At 42.9% G+C, this 24,328-nt stretch overlaps 1 protein-coding gene and 1 pseudogene across 1 annotated transcript; one reads left to right on the top strand and one right to left on the bottom strand.

Annotated features, from left to right (window-relative positions):
* Positions 1-6,521: 6,521 nt before the first annotated feature.
* LOC147903168 (uncharacterized) lies at positions 6,522-10,006 on the top strand. The gene is made up of 5 exons (XM_087373180.1): positions 6,522-6,741; positions 8,982-9,035; positions 9,314-9,529; positions 9,614-9,692; positions 10,000-10,006. Exons 1-5 carry the CDS (start codon positions 6,522-6,524, stop codon positions 10,004-10,006), a joined length of 576 nt encoding a protein of 191 aa, XP_087229306.1.
* Positions 10,007-19,297: 9,291 nt separating this feature from the next.
* LOC147903167 (25S ribosomal RNA) lies at positions 19,298-20,553 on the bottom strand (annotated as a pseudogene).
* Positions 20,554-24,328: the final 3,775 nt, after the last annotated feature.

Raw genomic sequence — 24,328 nt, 5'->3', positions numbered from 1 at the left:
ATGGAATTATCCACCTTCCATGTATGGGTCACAGTACTATTGCAAAACCAAACAAATTGTTCTGTCAATCCATTGGAATGTTGCCTTCTTCCCTTAAAGCAAGGCGCTGGCACACCATTGCTTGCACTTCTACCAAGCGCATTGATCATTGCCCCACACCGTCTCCGACTTTCTGTCAAGTAACCAAAGCATGTGACAACACTATGTGCTTCAGTTCTCCTAATTGCCCAATTGGCATCATGAATGTTTGCCTCTCTACAAACTACTTGGTTTGTAGGATTTAAAAAATCAAGTTGTCGTCTTTTTCCAATCACTCTCTTTGTAGTGACAGTGATGTATTCAGGGCGATGACTATCAAGTGCATGGACCTCAGTTGAACATGTAGAACTCCTCTTTCTTCTCATACTTATCGCTTCTGTCATCGGTCTATCCATCTCTGGAGAGTGTAACCCAGCCTCTTCAATCACAGTGTGTGACAAATCAACAAGCCTATTTCTATCTCCTTTACTAGATCCACCACCATCAAGTATTCTTTGTCGTAGAACATCCAAATTCGGACCTGTACCCAAGTGTTTTCCATTCAAAAAGGCATTATAGTGAGCACTCTGAAGGACACTCATTGCAAGATCTGCAGCACAAGCTTCATACAATGTTATCTGTCTTGCATACCCATGTGCTGCTCTCATGCTAGAGTGTTTTGTCTCCGAAAGATTTACTGTAGGAACAAACCCAGAATTTTTCTCTTGCTGCAAAAACATTCCCCCCCATTGGTTGACTCTAACATCCCACCAAGCCAACCATGTGTGGAGTGCTGGCAACTCACCCTCTTTCACATGCAATGGAGACCAATACAAGGTCAATGTTCTCTTGCATTGGTCTGCAGAAGCAGTTGTTGTTGCCTCCCTCCATTTCCTACATAGAACCTTATGCTCCTCCTGAAATTGTGGCTTAATGCATCTTTTGGTATGCTCAACCATGCTCATCTCCCAGTGAAAACCACAAGTCCTTTCTTTACCCTCCATTACATTTTCAAGCCCACCATTGTAAACTGTGCGGATAGCAAGCCAATTTGCTCCTGGTCCATCTGCCATGAATCCTCGGAATTCAGGTGGTTCAAAACCATTCTTCTCCATCTGACTATTCAAAAGCTTCCAGAATTGCACTTGTGCATGGGTATCTTCCACCTTGAATTCACATATAGCTATTGTTAAGAGTTCCCTTATGTAAGGGTCATACACATGAGCACCCATAGTTGACCATCCTTTTACTCGATGGACGTGGTCAAAATGCACCCATTGTGATCCAAGGCTACCTCTTGGCCGCATTCGATTCACCAAATCAACCCCTGATCCTGGACCAATGGTCGACATTTTGAAAATATGTGGTTGTTGTTCATCTTGCAACTGCCCAGGAAACAAGATACTTTGCACATATGGATATCTGCATCTCTTTTTCAAACCCAGTATTGAATCCATTTCACCATCTCCTCCTCTAGCATCACATCTTGCACTCTGCACTATTCTCTTAAGCCTTCTCCTTTGTGTCATTGGTGTGATTGTATCCAAAACCTCTTCAAATTGTTGGTAATCTAGAGGTTCCATAGCAACCCCCTCCTTTGCAAGCAACATATCCATCATAAGGTCTTGTGTAACTGAGACCTCAATATTTTTGCAAGATGAATTTGCATTTAGCCTAGCATGCATTGAAACAAGATCATCCACTTGCAATTCCTTCGCACGACTTTTTCCTTTCTCAACAGGATGGTCATGGAACCCAACATGCACAGCACATCTTGTCGTCTTCGCTCTTTCATGAGGCAAGCAATAATATATGATAGCACTGCATTGATAAACACACTCTGGGATTTCTAAACAATGCTTGCAGACAATTGATCCCAAGGTTGGATCAATTGGACCAGGCATAGGTGGCTTCCTAAGCTTTCCCTTCCATTGTGTATCATTTAGAACTCCCATTCGTTCAAGGTAAGGACAATGAACGTTACAGCATCTCAAGTATCCAGAACATCTACTCATCCTTACAATTCCATTGAAAAAGTCTTGTGAACATGTTGAATATTTTGCCCATACATGACCATCGGCATTTTGTTCCATTCCAGACATTGGAGATCCATCAGGCAAAGGGGGGAGTTCAAAGACAACATACCCATCATAAGTTTTAGGCAGTTCAACAACCTTCTCAACTCTAACTGCAGAAGTTAATGCAACATGCAAAGAACTATTCAAAGGCATCTTCTCTATAAGTGAAATAACACTATTCACTTCAGCATTTTGAAAGTCACTATGAGAATCTTTCCTTCTTATCACCTCAACTCTGAAGGTTAAATGTTGTTTTCCATTGATCTTGTACCCTTTTTGACCGTCCTCCAAGTCCACCAAGGGAAGCACTATGGCAATGTCATCCACTCCGATTTCTTGATGTAGACTAATCTCCTCATCCGCAAGGTGAAAGTGTTCCTTGAGATCTTCTAGGGAGACCTCCAATAAAGGAGTGTCGTAACGAATGGACAATGTTTTTGATTCTCCAAAGCGAATGAACACAGATGCAGGCATGTTTTAGATGCACAAATGAACACCAAAGGATTGGCGCCACCCACTACGAGAACAATTTCATCAATTTGCAAGTGCAAAAGAAGACGGATCTCTAGAATAGGTAGCGGCTCTTCATTTACAAAAGAAGATGTAGCCAGTAGAAGAGTGTGATTAAAAATGACATTGCCAGAGAAGAGGTGGCATCAGAAGAGAAAATGGAAGCACAAGAGATGGAAATAGAAGAAAAGAGGTTGATAGAAGAGGACATGGAAGCGGAAGAGAAGATGTTGATAGAAGGAAGAGATGACAAAAGAAGAGAAGACGTGAAAAAATTATGTCTTTGAAAGGTGGCGAGTTAGATGACGCCGTCACAATTATCTTCATAAAGGCTCCATGACATGGTTCATAATATCCCGTTTCTTTTCCATGAAAATGGTAATCATTTCAAGAGATGGTAATTTGAATAAAGGCTCCATAACTTGCAAACATGAATCTGGTAAGAGGAAAAATTTAATGTCCTTGCCTACAAAACTAGAACGTTGTAACTTTAATGGTAGAATGTTAATTAATGCATACATTTATGCATGAAATGCTAGTCATGTAAGAATGATGTAGGTGAATTGCTCCGACGCTCTGAAGTGTTGAATTTGTTGTAAGAGATATGATTGTCTTCTGAAAGCTTAGTTGGATCAATGAGAAAGGAACTGAACGAGAGAATATGTTTAAGAATAGAATCAATATGAACCGTTACCTTCTGTCAATATGAACAGAATCAAGTATAGTCAAGATTTAGTAATAAATCCTTCCTTGACTCAATAGCTAAATATGGAAGCGGGGCCATCACCCTCGACTTTGCCTTCTCTTCCTCCTTCGCCATCTCTTCCTCCTTCGCCTTCTCTTCCCTCCTTTGCCTTCTCCTTCGCCTTCTCTCCTTCGCCTTCTCCTTCGACTTCTCCTCCTTCGGTGAAATGAAGCAACAGGCTGATAGCTCCTCCCATGGAATCTCCATACAGAATTCTGTATGGACTCTCCATACAGAATTCTTCTCGCTTCTTGAGTGACTACATCTAAGTCGGGAATGTAGCCCTTGAGGCCACCAGAACAACCATGGCCTTCGAGATCCAAGGCAAAGGCGGCGCAACCCATTTGGGCGAAGAGGATCCTTCGTTGCCATATCCATGGATCCATGGATAACGATGAGGCATCCAAGATTGCATGAAAAGTTCGATGCCACGCCCAGAATCGGCAAAGTTTCTGTCGTTGAGGATGTCTTTGAGGTGATAAGTAACTTTGAGCGAGGCCAGAGGAAGCGCTGTCTCTCGCTGTCTCTCGCGCTGTCTCTCGCTGTCTCTCGCCGTCTCTCGCTGTCTCAAATTCACCGCGCGCTCTCTCTCTTCCTTCGCCTTCTCTTCCTTCGCCATTCTCCTCCTTCGCCATTCTCCTCCTTCGCTGTCTCTCGCCTTCTCTTCCTTCGCCATCTTTCGCCATTCCCCTCCTTCGCTGTCTCTCGCCATTCTCCTCCTTCGACTTCTCTTCCCTCCTTCGCCATCTTCTCTTCCCTCCTTCGACTTCTCTTCCCTCCTTCGCCTTCTCTTCCCTCCTTCGCCATCTCTCCTCCTTCGCCATCTCTTCCCTCCTTTGCCTTCTCTTCCCTCCTTCGCCATCTCTTCTCCTCCTTCGCCTTCTCTCCTCCTTCGACTTCTCCTCCTTCGACTTCCCTCACACTCCTCCCTCGCCACCTTTCCCTCCTCCTCCCTCCTGCACTTGCTGCAACACCGCCACCTTTCCTCCTCCCTCGCCACCTTTCCTCCTCCTGCACTTGCTGCAACACCGCCACCTTTCCTCCCTGCATAGCTTCGCGGCACCGCACTCAGTTGCACTCACCTTCGCCACCTTTCCTCCTCCCTCCTGCACTTGCTGCAACACCGCCACCTCTCCTCCTCACCTTTGTCACCGCTACCTCCTTGGTGGGTTGCACGCTACCTCCGCACATTCCTCGACCCCGGCCCCTTCGTCTCCTTCCCACGACAGCTCGGCGCCCATCTCTCGGCGATTGCACCCCTCCAAAGTGTGCTTCAGGGCTCGGCAGTACTCCTCCACGTGCTTCCATCACCAGACGTAGCTCCAGCACCTCCTTCGCCTTCTCTTGTTTCCTCCTTGGCTCTCTCGTTTCCTCCTTGGCTCTCTCGTTTCCTTGGCTTTCTCGTTTCCTCCCTTCTCCTTGGCTCTCTCGTTTCCTTGGCAGAGATTTTCGTTGAAGGTCGCAGAGATTTTCGCAGAAGGCCTCCACCTTCCACGCTCCACTCACCTTCCATTCTCGTTTCCTTGGCAGAGATTTTCGTTGAAGGCCTCCACCTTCCACGCTCCACTCACCTCCCTCACGAAAGGTCTCGTGCACTCCCATCTTCTCTATCTCGTCTGCCAAGGTACACGCTCCCTCGCCCACGCTTTTGTTTTTGGGAACTAGCCAAGCTACACACATCCTTTTTTTGATCTACTTTCCACGAGAAAGGGCAGCACGTCAACGCGCTGCCCTTTCTCATGGAAAGTAGATCAAAATCATTGGGTCCATTTTGATGTACTTTCCATGAGAAAGGGCAGCGCGTTCTCATTGAAAGTAGATCAAAATCATGTCAAGTGAGGTATACTAAAAAGCATTGGGGGTATACCAAAAACTTAAAAAACTTTCATCAATTTTTGTCCATGCACCTCAAATTGATTTCGAAATTGTGAATCTTTCTTCTCCTCACATCCTAATCCTCCAATTTTTCAATCTTCCAAGACTTCTCTAGTGAGTCCTTAAGCATTTGGAAGAGCCATGGGGTTAAGCTTTTGTAGGAGCATTTTGGATACCCTTTCCATTGAAATGGACAGCGCGTCAACACGCTGTCCATTTCAATGGAAAAAGGCATCTAAAATCCTCTTGACGCGCTGTCCATTTCAATGGAAAAAAACATCTAAAATCCTCCATTGTATCTTTCATGTACCACCTTCATATTTGAGTAAAGAAGGAAATTTTGATGCTTGTGACACCAAAATGGACAACGTGTCAACGCGCTGTCCATTTCAGTATCCCAAGCATCAAAATTGGCCTCTTTTAGGCTTCATAATAGAATTTCAGTGTGGTGGCATTTAGGTGTCAACGCGCTGTCAATTTTGGTAGAAAGAGCTTCACAGTTTAGGACATTGACATGCTCCCACACTTGCAACAGTCTTACTACAATAAGATTGGTTGTTGGGATCAAGAATGCTACCACACTTGACCTGCATGGTGACTTGAAAATAAAGTTAGCTTCCAGATCCGAGAGTTACTGTGTCAAGTCTTGCTCAATAGTGGCCTTGTATTGGGGTAGCATTTTATATGCCCTTTTCACCGAAATGGACAGCGTGTTGACGTGCTGTCCATTTTGGTAGAAATAGCACTAAAATGCACACTACTAATGTGTGCTTTCACAGTTGCATTCAACCTATACATTTTAAGATTTTTATTAGATATGAATGCTCTTTGGATATAAGATCTCAAAGAGGAAGAGTGAAGTAGATATAAGGTCGACATAAATGTCATCTATGTAGCTTTCAATTCTGCAAGTTATTTTGACCACAAGGTTGATTTTGCCAACACATTGTATGCTTTTGCTTTTAATCTGCATTCTTGAATCATGCCTCAAGTTAAAGGAGGAACTCCTTGATTGAGGAAAGTCCTCTATGAAAGACCCTAAATGCATGTGTTCAAAATGATAGTTTAAACATGACTCTGGTTAGTGTTTAAAAAATTTAACAGTTGTGCTCACATTGAACTCTTGATCTTCATAGAATGTTTTGGAGAAGAATAGCATATGCCGTGAACAATAGATTTTTTCTATAGTTTGCTATGCTATATTTGCTCTTGGATTAGATTTTCATTGTCTTGCGATCTCATTTCATATGTCACCAGTGTATGAAAAGGTGTTATTTTTTGTATTTCATTTCAGGATGACTGGAAGGAAAGGTAAAAAGCCTCAAGAGGCTCTGCCTCCAAAGTCAACAAGAGGAAAGAAAATAGATCCCCCTGCCCAATCATCAGTAGGTGGGACAGAAGAACCAGGGAGTGCAACAGGTTCTGAGCCTGATACATCCTCTGCTCCAAGAGATGAAGGACCAAGATTGGAGGAGGTTGAATTGGATGACACTGAAGTGCAAGTGGAAGGAGGAGGTGATGTGATTGGAAAATGCAGGATGCTTGATTCAGATCATTGTCCTCGCATTCCATTATGTAGGTTGATCCCCTATGCACGAGTACGAGGACTGCGTGATGATGTGTCTTCACTAAAAAGCGCATTCCAAGTGGAGGGCTACCTTCCAGAGAAAGGATCTTTCATAGTGTCCGTTTGCAAAAGTGATGGAGAGGAGGTAGTACTGACAGATGATATGATGGAGAGGTGGTCTCCCACTTGGAGAGATGTTGATGAAGAGTTTGAGAATGACTTGCTATCAAGTCATGAATTTAAATTTATGTCAAGAAGGATGTTTTTTGTTTGGGAGGGAAATCATAGGACTACTGCTTGGATGAGTGTTATAAAGGATATCTTTCCTACAAACAAAAAACGACACATAAGAGTGGTTTGCACAATAATTGATCCTAGAAAAATAAGTGAGATTGCTCTATTGGCTGGGCTACAGCGCATGAATTCGTAAGTACTTTGATACCTTTTTTTCTTCCATTATTTTGTCTTGTATAATTCTTTACCTTCATTATTTTTATTTTGTACAAACGAACTAATCTTTTGATGTATCTTGTAGTATGAATGAGCATGCCATCGTCAAACCTAGCCTCCGAGACACACTTATAAATGCACACAACATTTGTGAGTGTGATCCTACGATATTTATGAAATCATTGTCTCCTAATGAAGTGAAATCCATAGAGAACTGGAGGGCTCATGAGAGTAAAGGAAAAAGGCCCTGGTTTCCATTGACAAGAGGCTATCTTGCAAGATTGGTCTTTCAGGTTTAATGCTACACTTCTCTTGGTGCTTATTCTCTTTCATTCCTTTTCTTTCTATAAAAGGAAATCTTTTTTGTAGGTTGAGTACAATACAGAGCTTAAAAAAGCAATTGATAAGATATCCACAAAGATGCCTATAGACCAAAGAACAGAAGCTGAAGGAAAGCAACGCGTCCTAATTCAAAAGAGAATTGCTGACAGGATGGGAAAGGTGAGGGTTTAATTCTTCTTGTTGTTACATTTTTTAATCATTTTATGCATCTAACATGCAATGCTTGGATAGGTTTTGAATTGCATAGATCCAGGCTTGGGTGAGGCCTGGTTGGAAAAGTTATTTGCCTTGCGATTTGATGGTCTGGACTCTTGTGTAACTTTGGAGAAGCTGCAACTCATAGCAAAGTCTGATTTGAGATTGGAGAAAAAAATCATTTTTCTTTCCTTGTTGGAGGCTACTAAACCAATGAGGGATATGTATTTCATGCCTGTGGGGGATGTGGAGTATAGAGGGTGAGTTGTTCCTTTCATAAATAAACTTATTTTGTAGTGTTTGTATGTATTGTTTGTATGTATTATAAAAGTGCCATAAGTCTTAGTTGTGTGAATACTATGTTTTTCACTTGTGTAGATGGATTAATAGAGAGATATTTCTTGAGAAAGTAGAGACCCAGGCTTTGAAAGTTCTTGATGACTTGAGGATTGTAACAACCATGGGCGTTCCTTTAGAGACACCAAAAGATTACACAATGCAACAGTACATGGAGGACATAAAATTAGAAGGAAGAAAGCATTTGTTCTTAGCTCTACGATCAAAGGATTCAAAGATTGAGAGTAAGGGAGGAAAGAAAGCAGACGGTCTCTCTGAGTTGGACATGGCTGCTCACAGGGTCGTCTACAGGTTGGTCCCTTTTAGTTTTAATGATGGTGCTTTTCTATATGTTTTGTGAAGCTTATAACAACATTGAACTTGACAATCATTTTTATTTGTCTCAAATTTTTTGTGAACCTTTCTTTATATAGGAGGTCCAAATAATTAGTGATTGTTGATTTGTAGGTATCTTGCTCATTTGGCAAGAGAGAGAAAGATCTTAGAGATTCCAAATTTGTGCAAGAGTTGGGTGGAAATTGGTCATGCTGCTTGTATGTATCCTCCTGGCATGCACAATCACTCTCAATGGGAACTTGCAAATTGTCCTTGGTGGATAGACTTCCCCAAGGGACAAGTCTTGGTGCGTGAGAGAGACTTTCACAAGAAATATGCCTCATCTAAGGACATTGAAGAAAGTAAGGATAAAATGGGGGGAAGCTCTAGAAAAACAAAAACACAAGAACAAAAACAAGAACAAGCTCAAAAGAAAGGTAAGAAATATACATACATGTTGAGTTTCTAATGTTGTTTATGATCAGGGTTTGGAATAGTATACTAATGTTATTCTTTCCTATCCATTTAGATGAGGAGCCATCTAGTCCACCAAGGCAAGATAAGGATCAAATGGAGCATGCAAGTAAGGTTCTAGTTTATTTTTGTTCTTACTATCGGTGTTTCAAAATTTCCTTTGGTTGTGTTTGATAAAAATTTTCCATGTAGGTTCACAATCTATCACAAAGCTGGTACAACATTATGTATTTCATAAGGCACAGTCACCAGATAGTCTATCGACTTGTGGTATCACTCCATTATATGCTTGTATGGTGGGTGATTACATAACCATGGGCATGGACTTTTCACAGTCCAAGAAAAATGAAAAGTATACTATTTTGCATGAGTTTTTCATGAATGTAGTTAGCCCTGATCGAGACTACATGCGGTTGGGTAAGAAGATTAAGTGGGCTGCGGATTTTATATTGGTTGACTTTCCCACTGGATTTCCACTTGATGAGAGAGAACCCATCCCAGTTTGGAACCTCTTATTGGAGGACCATGTGCGTTATGGGCTTGCCGTTGCAGCAGCTTCATTATCAGATAGTGGTTGGCTGGCAGTTATATGTCCTATGGCAGGTAAGGTTCAATATCTAGCACTATTGTTGTTATATGTCCTCTATTCCCATTTTTCTTGTATGAGATAGTGTCATTTGATTGTAGGACACTGTATTTCGTGGATGGAGCGCTTTGCATTTGTTCAAGGCTTGGAAGTTGTCAGACGTGTAGTCATTCATGACAAGCTTCCACATGGATATTGTAAATACCATGGCATAACTCTTAAGGTATGCTACAATTCCATGCATGGTGTGTTGTAATGCTACATTCATGAACTTTTTAATGTGTTTCTTTATGTGGGATTGATAGATGCCATGTTACATGTAGTATGCATGCTAGGTTTTGATGGTAAAATCATATATTTCATTTTTGTTCCATATGTGTGGTCACATGTAGTCTTTCATGCTATGATACTTGTTGGCTAAGGTCATTCTTTGGTATGTGGTTCTCTATGCATGATTCACAGATGCAGTCATCTATGTTGGCTCTAGTATGTAGAGCTAAGAAGACTCCATCAATTTATTTGGAAGAGAGTGTTCCACTATTTCAAAACCTTTCCATTGATCCGCTATCTGATTTATGGACTCACTATGTGCCTCTCAGTGAGAGGACAATAGTGCCTATGTCTTCTCAGATGGCTCGAGGTGGACTTGAGCGATGTTGCTACTTTGTTGGGTGCCTTTTGTCTCTCTTATGTGTTCCAGGAGGATTGGTTTTAGAGATGGGTTGTGGCACAGCTCCTCTCATGCGTGCTTGTCAGGCTACTGGTAGACCTTGTTTTTCTTTTGATTCAGATAGCAGTATTATGGCTACCATTGTTGAGCCACTTGTAGCAGACCATTCCGGGAAACGGGTGAGGTCAGAGCATGATGGTGATGGGGATGAAGATAGAGTGGACCCCATCACAAATCCATATGATGATTAGTATGGTACTGAACTTAGATCTTTCTTTGATGACATTTGGATATTTTTGGATTGTTGTTATTGTGTCTTTAACGTTTTGACTTACTATGGTTTCATTGAATGTATGTTTGATTGTAGTTTGTTACCATGCTGTGCAGAAGAAATGGCAAGATTCATGTCAACTAAAAGAAGATACGATGAGAGGCATTCAGATAGGTCACGAGCTCGCATTTACTTTGTTGATGATGAGTGCCAAGAGGAGTAGAATATGATTTAAAAAACCATTTTGATGAGAGCTTGGTGATACTTGTGAGAAGAAGTCCCATTTTGAATATGGTAATATTGCTCTATGTATTATGAAATCCTATGCTTTCAAATGACACTTGGGTTTCTTGACATATGGGTGAGCTGACAGTAATGTGGTAATATTTCTCTATGTATTATGCAATCCTATGCTTTCAAATGATACTTGGGTTCTCCCACATATGGGTGAAGTGGTATTAATGTTATTAATAAGTATAATTTCAAGCAATGTGGATGTTTTGATTGTAGGAAAATAAAACCCATTTTGAATGCAGAAGAATTGTTGTGTATGTGATGCAATCCCACGTTTTGAAGTGACACTTCACTTTATTTTGATTACTAATGACACATATTGGAAGTTACATTATTGAGATAATTCTAATCAATTTTGTATCTTTTCTTGTGCTGTTAGTCCAAAACATCACTTTTTGACCTCGGGTTTGTATACAAGTCATTTGACACCCAAATCATGTCAACTACAAGAAACATGTATTTCATAGACACAATGTATTTCACATGCACAATTTAAATGGGATAGGAAGGACAAATACAATTACCATTTGAGAAAGCAAAATGTACAAGATGTTGTGCTTGGATAGTTAAATACAATGAAAACATTAAAAAAGGCGTGAGATATGTTTGCAACTTTATATGAGGCAAATGAATACCTAGGATCTTGATGAAGAGAAAGCAAATCAATAAAAGCTTTTGACATGCGTATATAGTGAGACTCATAGGCATGAATATACAACTTGCAGCCATATGAGGGACTATGAAATATCAATAAATTGTGCAAGTCATCGTCAATAGACTCACTAAAGGATATGAGAATTGAGTTGTTGGAAAAGTGTTAGTTGCTTTAGTCTCTCCTATGCTACCAAGTCCAAGTTACATTATCAAGATAATTATAATATATTATCAACTTGCTTTACTCTCCCAAATATGGAAAGTAGGTTAAGTTTCATTTTGGAGATTCTTCCCAAATAGTGGATTTCACAGAGCTATGTTGGCTACCTCTATAAGGGATTGTGGAAAAGATCGCTTGCTTTTTTGGGCCCGCTCGCTTTTTCTCGCTCGCTCTATCGACTACCCCAGAAATTCCTATCACTTTGGCTGGGCATTCCACCACTATCAGTTTCTATCAGTTGGAATCCCAAGGGGTAGATCTGGTCATTGGTAATGCTTTTCTCAACCAACATCTCCCATTTGGGTTTTCTACTAAAGAGATGGTCCTTACTATAAATAATGTCTTGGTACATATCCCTGCAAGGGAATCTCTCAAGCGAGTCCTCAAGCCATTTGAAGAAGACCTAGAGATTGTCCGACAGTGTTCTTCCCCAGTTGACCTCCAATATGTCAAAGCTCCACTCGAATATGATTCTACTCCAGATGCCTCTCCAAATCTTGCCGAGTCATTTAGCCCTCAGGATGCCCAACAACCCCTTCAAGGAGTTGAGCTGCTCCAGGTAGAAAATAGTAAGCAACTCTGCCGAACCGTTCATACTCTTCATATGATGACATCACTGCAAGATATGCAACAGAAGTTCATTCGTGATTGCAGCAGTGATTCACCTACGGCTTTCAAGAAAGTGTTCCAGCATCAAGTCGACCTCCCTCTTCGGGAAAACTCCAAACCATTCAAAGAAAGCCCATATGGGTTTACCCAAGCCGACCGACAATTGTGCAATCAAGAAATCCAAGAACTCTTGGATATGGGTCTCATTGAACCATCTCACTGTGAGTGGGCAGCAGCGGCATTCTATGTAAATAAACACTCCGAGCAGAAGAGGGGTAAGAAGCGCCTTGTCATAAATTACAAGCCACTAAATAAATGTCTTTTGTCAGTTTCTTATCCGATTCCCAACAAAGAGTACCTTATGCAAAAAATTTCTGGTGCTACAATCTTCTCGAAGTTCGATCTCAAGGCAGGGTTTTGGCAAGTAGGTCTTAATCCTAATGATCGTCATAAGACAGGATTTGTCGTTCCTCAGGGATTCTATCAATGGAACGTACTGCCTTTCGGCCTCAAAACCGCTCCTGTAGAATTTCAGAAGTTCATGGATTCCATATTCAGTCAGCATCACTCTTTTTGTTTGGTTTATATTAATGACATACTAGTGTACAGCAAGGATGTCCATTCACATCTCCGCCATCTACAAATTGTGTATGATCTCATCAAATCCAAAGGGTTGGCCCTTTCTGCAAAAAAAATCACCATTGGCCAAGAAACGATTGAGTTCTTAGGAGTCCACATCCACAAGGGTAATATTCAAATGCAGCAACATGTCTTGAAAGCCCTTCTTGCATTTCCAGATGAAATCAGAGATCAAACTCAACTCCAAAGGTTCCTGGGATGTCTCAATTACATATCCCCTTTTTATAAATAGTTAGCCAAAGATCGGCATCTTCTCCAACTCTGTCTCAGAAAAGATGGCCCGACATGGGGTCCACCCCAAACAGAAGCGGTGCAACACATCAAAGAAAAGGTTCAGCAGTTACCATCTCTCACCATTCCATCAGCCACAGGACAGCTAGTAATCGAAACAGATGCATCTGACCATTTCTGGGGAGCAGTCTTACTTGAAAAGACACCCACTGGAGAAGTTGTATGTGCCTACAGGTCAGGAACTTTTCAAGGCGCAGAGCTCAATTACCATTCAATTGAGAAAGAAATTCTAGCAGTTAAAAGGGCAATTCAAAAGCTAGAACTCTTTATCTTAAATAAAGAATTCCTCATCCGCACCAACAACCAGAACTTCAAGACGTTCTGTACCCGTCGAATTGATAAACAGATTGGCAGAGGACGCTTAGCTCGCTGGCAAGAATTCTTTACCATGTATGATTTCAAAGTAGAATGGAAAAAAGGCTCCTCAAATGTGCTCCCAGACATGCTCTCCCGTGAAGGAGCACCTTATTGGGACATTCACAATGGCGGATTACTACTTCCACATGATACTGGACAACCAGAAGTCCTATGTCTAAGTCATGGTGATTAGACATTGTCCTCAATCGGATAAGACCTCTCGGGGGGGTCACTCATCATATGTAACCCTATCACGTGAGTTCAACAGAAGGATATTTTTTATTTCTAAAATTTACAGAAATATATATACATAAGGGACTATTTAAAATAGTTTTGGAAAAAAATTACAGATTTGTATAGAAAAGGGGTACATTTTATTGATGAAAAATTTACAAATAAGGGATTTTAAAAATAGGCCTTGAACGCACGTGATATAGAGGGTTTATACATAGTGACCCCCCCGAGTAAGACCTTCACCATGACACTTGTACAAAATTAAATAAAATTCATAAAGTGACTAGACACTGCTCATATTTGAGTAAGACCTTCACCTTTATGACTTTTCCTATCTTTTCATTGTACAAACAAATGGATGACAGCTCAGAGTGGATTACAGCTCAACCTCCACTCATGACAACTCATTACAGCTCATCCCTTCACTTTGCTTTTTTCTATATAAGAGCACCCTTGGCTCATTTGTAGGCAGAGTCTGCCTCCGAGAGCTCTTGTATCCACATATTTTGCAATATATCCAGCTTTCAAGTTTGCCTTGCTTCAAGTGTGCTTTTGTGATTCCTAAACCAATCAAACCTGAATTTTTCTAAGGTGTATTATTCTTTATTGTTGAATAGAGGTGTTGGATAAACGTATTTTATAATGAGTTCATGAGGTTATGTATAAGATGGGTTTAGTGAATTATTCATTAAAGAAAGGAAGGTGCAAAATATTTGATGGCAATGTGTGATAGGGGAAGGGAAAAGAGGGACGTAAATGGAAGGCATACATCCAATAGGCTAATTTCATGAATTATTCTTAATATTGTTTTTCGCCCCGGGATCTATTGCTATACCCGGCTCACCGTCGTAACATGAACTGGACGATCCATCAATAGGTGGGAGGAGGGTCCATCCCAATTTAGAACATTCCTGACTCTCCCACAAAAGAAGGAAAAAAAAAGATCACAGAAAAGGAGATGGGGTGTATCTACTTATGCATCAAGATCTGGGACGAAAGGATTCGAACCTCCGAATGAGGGGACCAAAACCCGCTGCCTTACCACTTGGCCACGCCCCATACATATTTGATATAATGAATATCCCATACTTCGACTCTCATGTCAACCCCCCTTCCTGAATGGGTTGTGCAAATACAACTCCGGCAGGAATTGAAAGATGGTGACTAGGAATCAAAAGATAATAAATTCCCGTGAAACTTGGTGTGAAGGGATTTGTTTCACCAACCATTCAATCATTGATTCCGTCGAAATGCTATAGATATTTATGACACCGCGAATATCTACCCCCCTCTATTTGGATGGAAGTATCCGGGGGCGTTGTAAAGGGGAGATGAGGTTCGGGCAAAGGGGAGATGTGTGAAAAGTGGGGCATTGTAAAGGGGAGATGAGGCTTGGGCAAAGGGGAGATGTGCGAAAAGAGGAGATGAGGTTGGGCAAAGGCGAGATGTGTGGAAAGAGGAGATGAGGCTCAGATGTGTGAATACGACCGCGTGTGATCGGCAATCGCTCCTCCAGATTTTCACGGGTCGCCGGGGGTGCACCGGAGACCGCGAGACGTGCGGTGCTTTACCAGCCGCTGGACACTATCTCTGGGTGATCCGATTTCAGGGTGGGCGGGCTGTTAAAAAGAGAAGAGAACTCTTCCTGGGACCCCGCCGGCATCTCCAGATTCGGTCACGTTACTGTCCACCACCATGTCCTGGTTCGGGAATATTGACCCGATTCCCTTTCAAAGCGCGGCGCAGTGCGCCTTTGACATAGGACTGCCCCATCTCTTAGGATCGACTAACCCATGTCCAATTGCTGTTCACATGGAACCTTTCTCCACTTCGGTCTTCAAAGTTCTCATTTGAATATTTGCTACTACCACCAAGATGTTCACTGGGGGCCGTTTCACTCGGGCTCATCGAGGCCTCGCACTTGCCCCGATGGCCGGGGTATAGGTCACACACTTCAGTGCCATCCATTTTCGGGGCTAGTTGATTCAGCAAGTGAGTTGTTACACACTCCTTAGCGGATTTCAAGTTCCATGACCACCGTCCTACTGTCTTAATCAATCAACACCCTTTGTGGGATCTAGGTTAGCGCGCACTTCGGCACCGTAACCCGGCTTTCGGTTCATCTCGAATCGCCAGTTCTGCTTACCAAAAATGGCCCACTTGGAGCTCCCATTCTGCACCGAGGTTCAACGGAGCAACCTCGGCCACTTACCTATTTAGGGTTTGAGAATAGGTCGAGGGTGTTACACCCCCCGATGCCTCTAATCATTCGCTTTACTCGATAAAACTGCGCAATGAGCTCCAGTTATCCTGAGGGAAACTTCAGAGGGAATCGGCTACTAGATGGTTAATCTCAAGGTCCAATTCATCATTGTGATGCACATTGAAAGATATCAGGGAAATGTCTTGCTTTATTGGGGTTTTCTAGTTTAGAGGAGTCATATACGGAATTGAAGTAGAAGACTATCTAGTGCAATAAGAAGCACAAGAGGCATAGTGTTATGAATGGATGGAAGGGAGTCATGGCTGCTCATTGGCTTTGTCTTACTTACTCTTATGGGCTTTTGAACATCTCTTAAGTGTGTTCTTCATATTAGAACATCATTCATGAGGTCTTCTTGTTTTTATTTAAATTTTGGTTTTGTATTATGGGTTTTATATTAGAAAAAGCAAGTAAGACTATCCTGAGCATACGTTGATACTTTGAAAAACGTTTCATCCATTACGCTCTTATATATTTGTTTTCATTATTGTGACAAGTCATGATTCATTTTGAGTTCTTTTTTTTTTTTTTTGCAAAGGTGTATGCCTTTATTTATGATAAGAAAGATTGTGTTCCTTCACATTGTGATTTTCCCATTGTGTCTTGCTCTCAGGATGAAAATTTGAAGTCAATGTATTGAGAAAATTTTCTCCATATGTAAAGGTTTTTAGAGCTAAGAATGTTGGAAATTGTGGTCCACCAACCATTCGATCATTGATTCCGTCGAAATGCTATAGATATTTATGACGCCGCAAATATCTACCCCCCTCTATTCAGATGGAAGTATCCGGGGGCGTTGTAAAGGGGAGATGAGGCTCGGGCAAAGGGGAGATGTGTGAAAAGTGGGGCGTTGTAAAGGGGAGATGAGGCTCGGGCAAAGGGGAGATGTGCGAAAAGAGGAGATGAGGCTGGGCAAAGGCGATATGTGTGGAAAGAGGAGATGAGGCTCCGGCAAAGGGAAGGTGCAAAATATTTGTTGGCAATGTGTGATAGGGGAAGGGAAAAGAGGGACGTAAATGGAAGGCATACATCCAATAGGCTAATTTCATGAATTATTCTTAATATTGTTTTTCGCCCCGGGATCTATTGCTATATCCGACTCACCGTCGTAACATGAACTGGACGATCCATCAATAGGTGGGAGGAGGGTGCGTCCCAATTTAAAACGTTCCTGACTCTCCCACAAAAGAAGGAAAAAAAAAGATCACAGAAAAGGAGATGGGTGGTATCTACTTATGCATCAAGATCTGGGACGGAAGGATTCGAACCTCCGAATGAGGGGACCAAAACCCGCTGCCTTACCACTTGGCCACGCCCCATACATATTTGATATAATGAATATCCCATACTTCGACTCTCATGTCAACCCCCCTTCCTGAATGGGTTGTGTAGATACGACTCCGGCACGAATTGAAAGATGGTGACTAGGAATCAAAAGATAATAAATTCCCGTGAAACTTGGTGTGAAGGGATTTGTTTCACCAACCATTCAATCATTGATTCCGTCGAAATGCTATAGATATTTATGACGCCGCAAATATCTACCCCCCTCTATTCGGATGGAAGTATCCGGGGGCGTTGTAAAGGGGAGATGAGGCTCAGGCAAAGGGGAGATGTGTGAAAAGTGGGGCATTGTAAAGGGGAGATGAGGCTCGGGCAAAGGGGAGATGTGCGAAAAGAGGAGATGAGGTTGGGCAAAGGCGAGATGTGTGGAAAGAGGAGATGAGGCTCAGATGTGTGAAAAGAGGAGATGAGGCTCGGGCAAAGGGGAGATGTGTGAAAAGAGGGACGAAGGAGAGATGTGTGAAAAGCAAAAAGAGGGGAGACGAGGCTCGAGATGTGTGAAAAGAGGGACGAAGGAGAGATGTGTGAAAGGAAAAAGAGGGGAGACAAGGCTCGAGCAAAAAGAGGGGAGACGAGGCTCAGGCTACGGCGAAGGCAAAGGCAAAGTTTATTAATAATTATATTTATATTAACGAGTAGGGGCAAGCAGGATTAGAGCTCATGACCTCTTAGCTCAGACAAAAGGATCGCCTAGACCGTGGAACCACGAGCTGTACTAGCGACTGAAATTTTGTGGACTTTTGCTATTTCTACTAATCCACAAAGCCTGAGTGAACAAGACATAAGTGAATAGGGCATACAGTGTATTCCCTCACGCGTCTGCGCTTTCCCACCATTGCAGGCACTCTCTAGCAAGGCAACCTGCAGCCCGCCTTCGCCTCCGCCTCAAGCTTCCTTCAGCACTCTTTCTCATGTGGATTCTAGCCTGTGATTGATAGCTCCAACCTTGGTGACTCATCCTCTATCTTTGATATAATGCCTCACTGCTAGGGTAAAGTATTGTATTCATTCTGCCTCGCATGAGCAATATGTCATGTCGTAAGTGAGTGGAAGATTACATGCAAATAAACTTCACATGTATAAAATGTGTAGCAAAGGCAAAAGAAAGCTTTGTGAATATCACTTGAATCTAATGCCTGGACGCTGGACACCCATGTCAGCTGCTCAAATGCCCCATGCGCGAAACTTGAAGTCAAGGCATTGCATGCATTTTAGATTCTCAAACACGCTTTTCTTCTTCTCTTCTTCATATCACATGGGATGAGAAGAAAGGGTGAGAGAGGCACATAAGAGCAGTAAAAGCAGCTTTTTTTTTTTTTGTCATGGTTTCTCTAAATGTCTCGAATAGATGCGAGAGAGTTTGGAAGATGCACATATAGTCTTTCGAACTCTGTAATCCATTGTACAAAATTGACATTTCAAATCCTAGGATACTCCTTCCGAAAGTTTAAATTCTCATTCCATATTTGGATAGGTGGGCTGCCCTACCTTAGCTTAACAAAGCTCATGTCTTCTAAAATGAGAAGAATTTGGTCTTGAAGTCTAGCATTTCTCTCCACCATACAAGGATTTTCTATCTATCAAGCAGAATTTGGTTGGGGAGTTTTTCCTACTTCTACTTCAATCGCTTTTCATGGCATGTAGGCAGATGAGGGCACATCCTTAAAGAAAGTGCATGAAATACTCAAAATCAAGGGTGGTTTCTATAATTGTATTCTCAAACAAGGCTTTTCCACATCCTTTTTAACAAATATCATCGCTCTCCACATCCTAAACCCTAAACCCTAAACCCTAAACCCTAAACCCTAAACCCTAAAACCCTAAAACCCTAAACCCTAAACCCTAAATTCCTAAACCCTAGACCCTAAACCCTAAACCCTAAACCCTAAAACCCTAAAACCCTAAAATCCTAAACCCTAAACCCTAAACCCTAAAACCCTAAACCCTAAACCCTAAAACCCAAAAACCCAAAACCCCAAAACCCCAAAACCCTTAAATCCTAAAACCCTAAACCAAGCGCAATGACCAATTATGTGAATCAATGGTTGCTCTCGTACTAAGTTGGATTACTATTGCAGCACCGCTCATCAGTAGGGTAAAACTAACCTGTCGTACGACGGTCTAAACCCAGCTCACGTTCCCTATTTATGGGTGAACAATCCAACACTTGGTGAATTCTACTTCGCAATGATAGGAAGAGCCGACATCGAAGGATCAAAAGCAATGTCGCTATGAACGCTTGGCTGTCACAAGCCAATTATCCCTATGGTAACTTTTCTGACACCTCTAGCTTTAAATTTTGAAACACTAAAGGATCGATAGACCATGCTTTCACAGTTTGTATTCGTACTAAAAATCAAAATCAAATGACCTTTTACCCTTTTCTTCCACACGAGATTTCTATTCTCATTGAGCTCATCTTAGGACACTTGCGTTATCTTTTAACAGATGTGCCGCCCCAGCCAAACTCCCCACCTGACAATGTCTTCTGCCTGGATCGGCGCGCGGACACGCCTTAAGACCAGAAGCAGGGGCCCAGCCCCGCCTCCCTCACGGAGTAAGTAAAATAACATTAAAAGTAGTGGTATTTCACTTGCGCCAGAAGCTCCCACTTATTCTACACCTCTCAAGTCATTTCACAAAGTCGGACTAGAGTCAACAAGGTGTTCTTTCCCCGCTGATTCTTCCAAGCCCATTCCCTTGGCTGTGGTTTCGCTATATAGTAGATAGGGATAGTGGGAATCTCGTTAATCCATTCATGCACATCACTAATTAGATGACGAGGCATTTGGCTACCTTAAGAGAGACATAGTTACTCCCGCTGTTTACCCGTGCTTGGTTGAATTTCTTCACTTTGACATTCAGAGCACTGGGCAGAAATCACATTACGTCAACATCTGCAAGGACCATCGCAATGCTTTGTTTTAATTAAACAGTCGGATTCCCCTTGTCCATACCAATTCTGAGATGGCTGTTTACCACCTAGGGAGGGCCGCCCCGCAAGAGACGATGTTCTGCGCCCGTCGCCCGGTCGACACACGGAGGTCCGCGCCCTTGCCTTTGATGCAGCTCTGGCAGACCCCCGACAGCCTCCGGGGTCAATTCGCAGACCCCTAGACCCACCCCTCAGAGCTAATCCTTTTCCCAAAGTTACGGTTCCGTTTTGCCGACTTCCCTTACCTACATTGCTCTATCGACCAGAGGCTATTGACCTTGGAGACCTGATGCAGTTATGAGTACGACCGCGTGTGATCGGCAATCGCTCCTCCAGATTTTCACGGGTCGCCGAGGGCGCACCGGACACCACGAGACGTGCGGTGCTTTACCAGCCGCTGGACCCTATCTCCGGGTGATCCGATTTCAGGGTGGGCGGGCTGTCAAAAAGAAAAGAGAACTCTTCCCGAGACCCCGCCGACATCTCCAGATTCGGTCACGTTACTGTCCACCACCACGTCCTGGTTCGGGAATATTGACCCGATTCCCTTTCGAAGCGCGGCGCAGTGCGCCCTTGACATAGGACTGCCCCATCTCTTAGGATCGACTAACCCATGTCCAATTGCTGTTGCTGTTCACATGGAACCTTTCTCCACTTCGGTCTTCAAAGTTCTCATTTGAATATTTGCTACTACCACCAAGATATTCATTGGGGGCCGTTTCACTCGGGCTCATCGAGGCCTCGCACTTGCCCCAATGGCCGGGGTATAGGTCACACACTTCAGTGCCATCCATTTTCGGGGCTAGTTGATTCGGCAAGTGAGTTGTTACACACTCCTTAGCAGATTTCGAGTTCCATGACCACCGTCCTGCTGTCTTAATCAATCAACACCCTTTGTGGGATCTAGGTTAGCGTCCAGTTCGGCACCGTAACCCGGCTTTCGGTTCATCTCGCATCGCCAGTTCTGCTTACCAAAAATGGCCCACTTGGAGGTCCCATTCTGCACCGGAGTTCAACGGAGCAACCTCGGCCACCTACCTATTTAGGGTTTGAGAATAGGTCGAGGGTGTTACACCCCCCGATGCCTCTAATCATTCGCTTTACTCGATAAAACTGCGCAATGAGCTCCAGTTATCCTGAGGGAAACTTCAGAGGGAATCGGCTACTAGATGGTTAATCTCAAGGTCCAATTCATCATTGTGATGCACATTGAAAGATATCAGGGAAATGTCTTGCTTTATTGGGGTTTTCTAGTTTAGAGGAGTCATATACGGAATTGAAGTAGAAGACTATCTAGTGCAATAAGAAGCACAAGAGGCATAGTGTTATGAATGGATGGAAGGGAGTCATGGCTGCTCATTGGCTTTGTCTTACTTACTCTTATGGGCTTTTGAACATCTCTTAAGTGTGTTCTTCATATTAGAACATCATTCATGAGGTCTTCTTGTTTTTATTTAAATTTTGGTTTTGTATTATGGGTTTTATATTAGAAAAAGCAAGTAAGACTATCCTGAGCATACGTTGATGCTTTGAAAAACGTTTCGTCCATTACGCTCTTATATATTTGTTTTCATTATTGTGACAAGTCATGATTCATTTTGAGTTCTTTTTTTTTTAATTTGCAAAGGTGTATGCCTTTATTTCTGATAAGAAAGATTGTGTTCCTTCACATTGTGATTTTCCCATTGTGTCTTGCTCTCAGGATGAAAATTTGAAGTCAATGTATTGAGAAAATTTTCTCGATATGTAAAGGTTTTTAGAGCTAAGAATGTTGGAAATTGTGGTCCACCAACCATTCGATCATTGATTCCGTCGAAATGCTATAGATATTTATGACGCCGCAAATATCTACCCCCCTCTATTCGGATGGAAGTATCCGGGGGTGTTGTAAAGGGGAGATGAGGCTCGGGCAAAGGGGAGATGTGTGAAAAGTGGGGCGTTGTAAAGGGGAGATGAGGCTCGGGCAAAGGGGAGATGTGCGAAAAGAGGAGATGAGGCTGGGCAAAGGCGAGATGTGTGGAAAGAGGAGATGAGTCTCCGGCAAAGGGGAGATGTGTGAAAAGAGGAGATGAGGCTCGGGCAAAGGGGAGATGTGTGAAAAGAGGGACGAAGGAGAGATGTGTGAAAAGCAAAAAGAGGGGAGACGAGGCTCGAGATGTGTGAAAAGAGGGACGAAGGAGAGATGTGTGAAAAGAAAAAAGAGGGGAGACAAGGCTCGAGCAAAAAGAGGGGAGACGAGGCTCAGGCTACGGCGAAGGCAAAGGCAAAGTTTATTAATAATTATATTTATATTAACGAGTAGGGGCAAGCAGGATTAGAGCTCATGACCTCTTAGCTCAGACAAAAGGATCGCCTAGACCGTGGAACCACGAGCTGTACTAGCGACTGAAATTTTGTGGACTTTTGCTATTTCTACTAATCCACAAAGCCTGAGTGAACAAGACATAAGTGAATAGGGCATACAGTGTATTCCCTCATGCGTCTGCGCTTTCCCACCATTGCAGGCACTCTCTAGCAAGGCAACCTGCAGCCCGCCTTCGCCTCCGCCTCAAGCTTCCTTCAGCACTCTTTCTCATCCTCTAGAAGTTCCTCTTTTCGTAACCTGCCCCAGCCCTCTTTCTCCCCTCTTTTCGTTCCCATCCTCTAGAAGTTCCTCTCCCTTCATTGCCTATAGATTACGGGAGGGCGAATGCATTAGGCGAAGCTAGGATTGGGTAAGCATTGATTGTTTAAGCATTGTGGATGATGAAATGCATGTGGGATTCGTAGGGTTTAGGCAGCGGACCATCGCCAGGCGTTCAATATAACGTTCACTCGTGGACCTTCACCAATTACGGCACGCAGGCTCCTCGCTTCGATGCTATGCCACTGCCTTCTTTCAAAAGGCTGTTCGTTATTCCTGTGGGCAGCAGCATTTTAGCTGTACAGCAATTGTGAAGTGTCGGAGGCACGATGTGATCGACCAAGACGGAAGCTTTCCACCAGCTGTTGGGCAAAGGAGGCTTTGGATCAATACCAACACATGCCGGTGGCAGTGAAGAGGACCTCCAAACACTCCAACCAAGGTTCCTTGCCGAGGTTTCCATCATAGGCAAGCTTAGGTATCGGAACCTGGTGCCTCTCATCCGTTGGTGCAGTAAAGGGGCCCGGGATGTAAAGGCGAGCACACTGTATGTACGACCACCACAGTCTAGTGCAAGACGACGAACACCCCAAGGAACATGGGGCTATCTCAGGAAGGCATCCGACAAGATGGACGTGTACACTCCTGTACAATATCAGACGTCTTCAATCGATGGTAAATGTGGTGCAGGATTGTGCACGTCAATCCGTTTAGGGAAGCAAAGCATGAAATATACAAGATGGGGTGCCGCTGCGCTCTAGTGTGTGTCTGTGCAATTGAGAGATGGATGATGTATAATGCCTTGCACGTGATTGCATGCTACGCGGGTTGGGTTGCAATTTGAAGATCAAGTCCTCGATTCGGCCATGACGATGTGAAGGCATCATTCAGATATTTTTGGCCATGATGACGTGAAGGCGTTATTATTGGTGGGCTGACGGGGACTGCGAGTTGCTGCTCCACTTGTAACTTGGCTGAATAAGGTAAGAGTGCTCTTCTTTCTTTTGTTCTTGTCACAGGCTCTGCAAAACTATTATCCTCGCGTTGGTCTCGCATTGCTCTTTAAAAGGACAGTCTAACCTTCACTCTATTGTGCACTCTTAACTTGAATTGCAATTCTGGGCACTCTTAAATCGAACAAAAACTACGTAAAAGGTTCCTAAGTTAAGTTGTTTTAGTATCTACATTGTTGTCTTAACACACGATTGTCTTAAATCGTACTTTTTGTAAAAAGTTGTGTCCAAGCACCAGCCTTTATACCTAGTGTACTCATTAATTTGAGGACTAAGTTTAACATTTATCATTTTGTTTTTCTCTCAGATTCCTAGTTCTCATATATTGCTGATAGTATCTTGATTCTTAATCTTTCTACATTGTTCATTAAACGTGGATAATGAGCCCTTGAACCTTTT

Source organism: Dipteris shenzhenensis, chromosome 4 (genome assembly GCF_047967505.1).
Source record: "Dipteris shenzhenensis isolate YYH24624 ecotype China chromosome 4, Dip_SZ_1.0, whole genome shotgun sequence".
Lineage (NCBI taxonomy): Eukaryota > Viridiplantae > Streptophyta > Polypodiopsida > Gleicheniales > Dipteridaceae > Dipteris > Dipteris shenzhenensis.
Note: the sequence above shows the minus strand (reverse complement) of the source record. Positions and strands in the feature narration are given on the sequence as shown.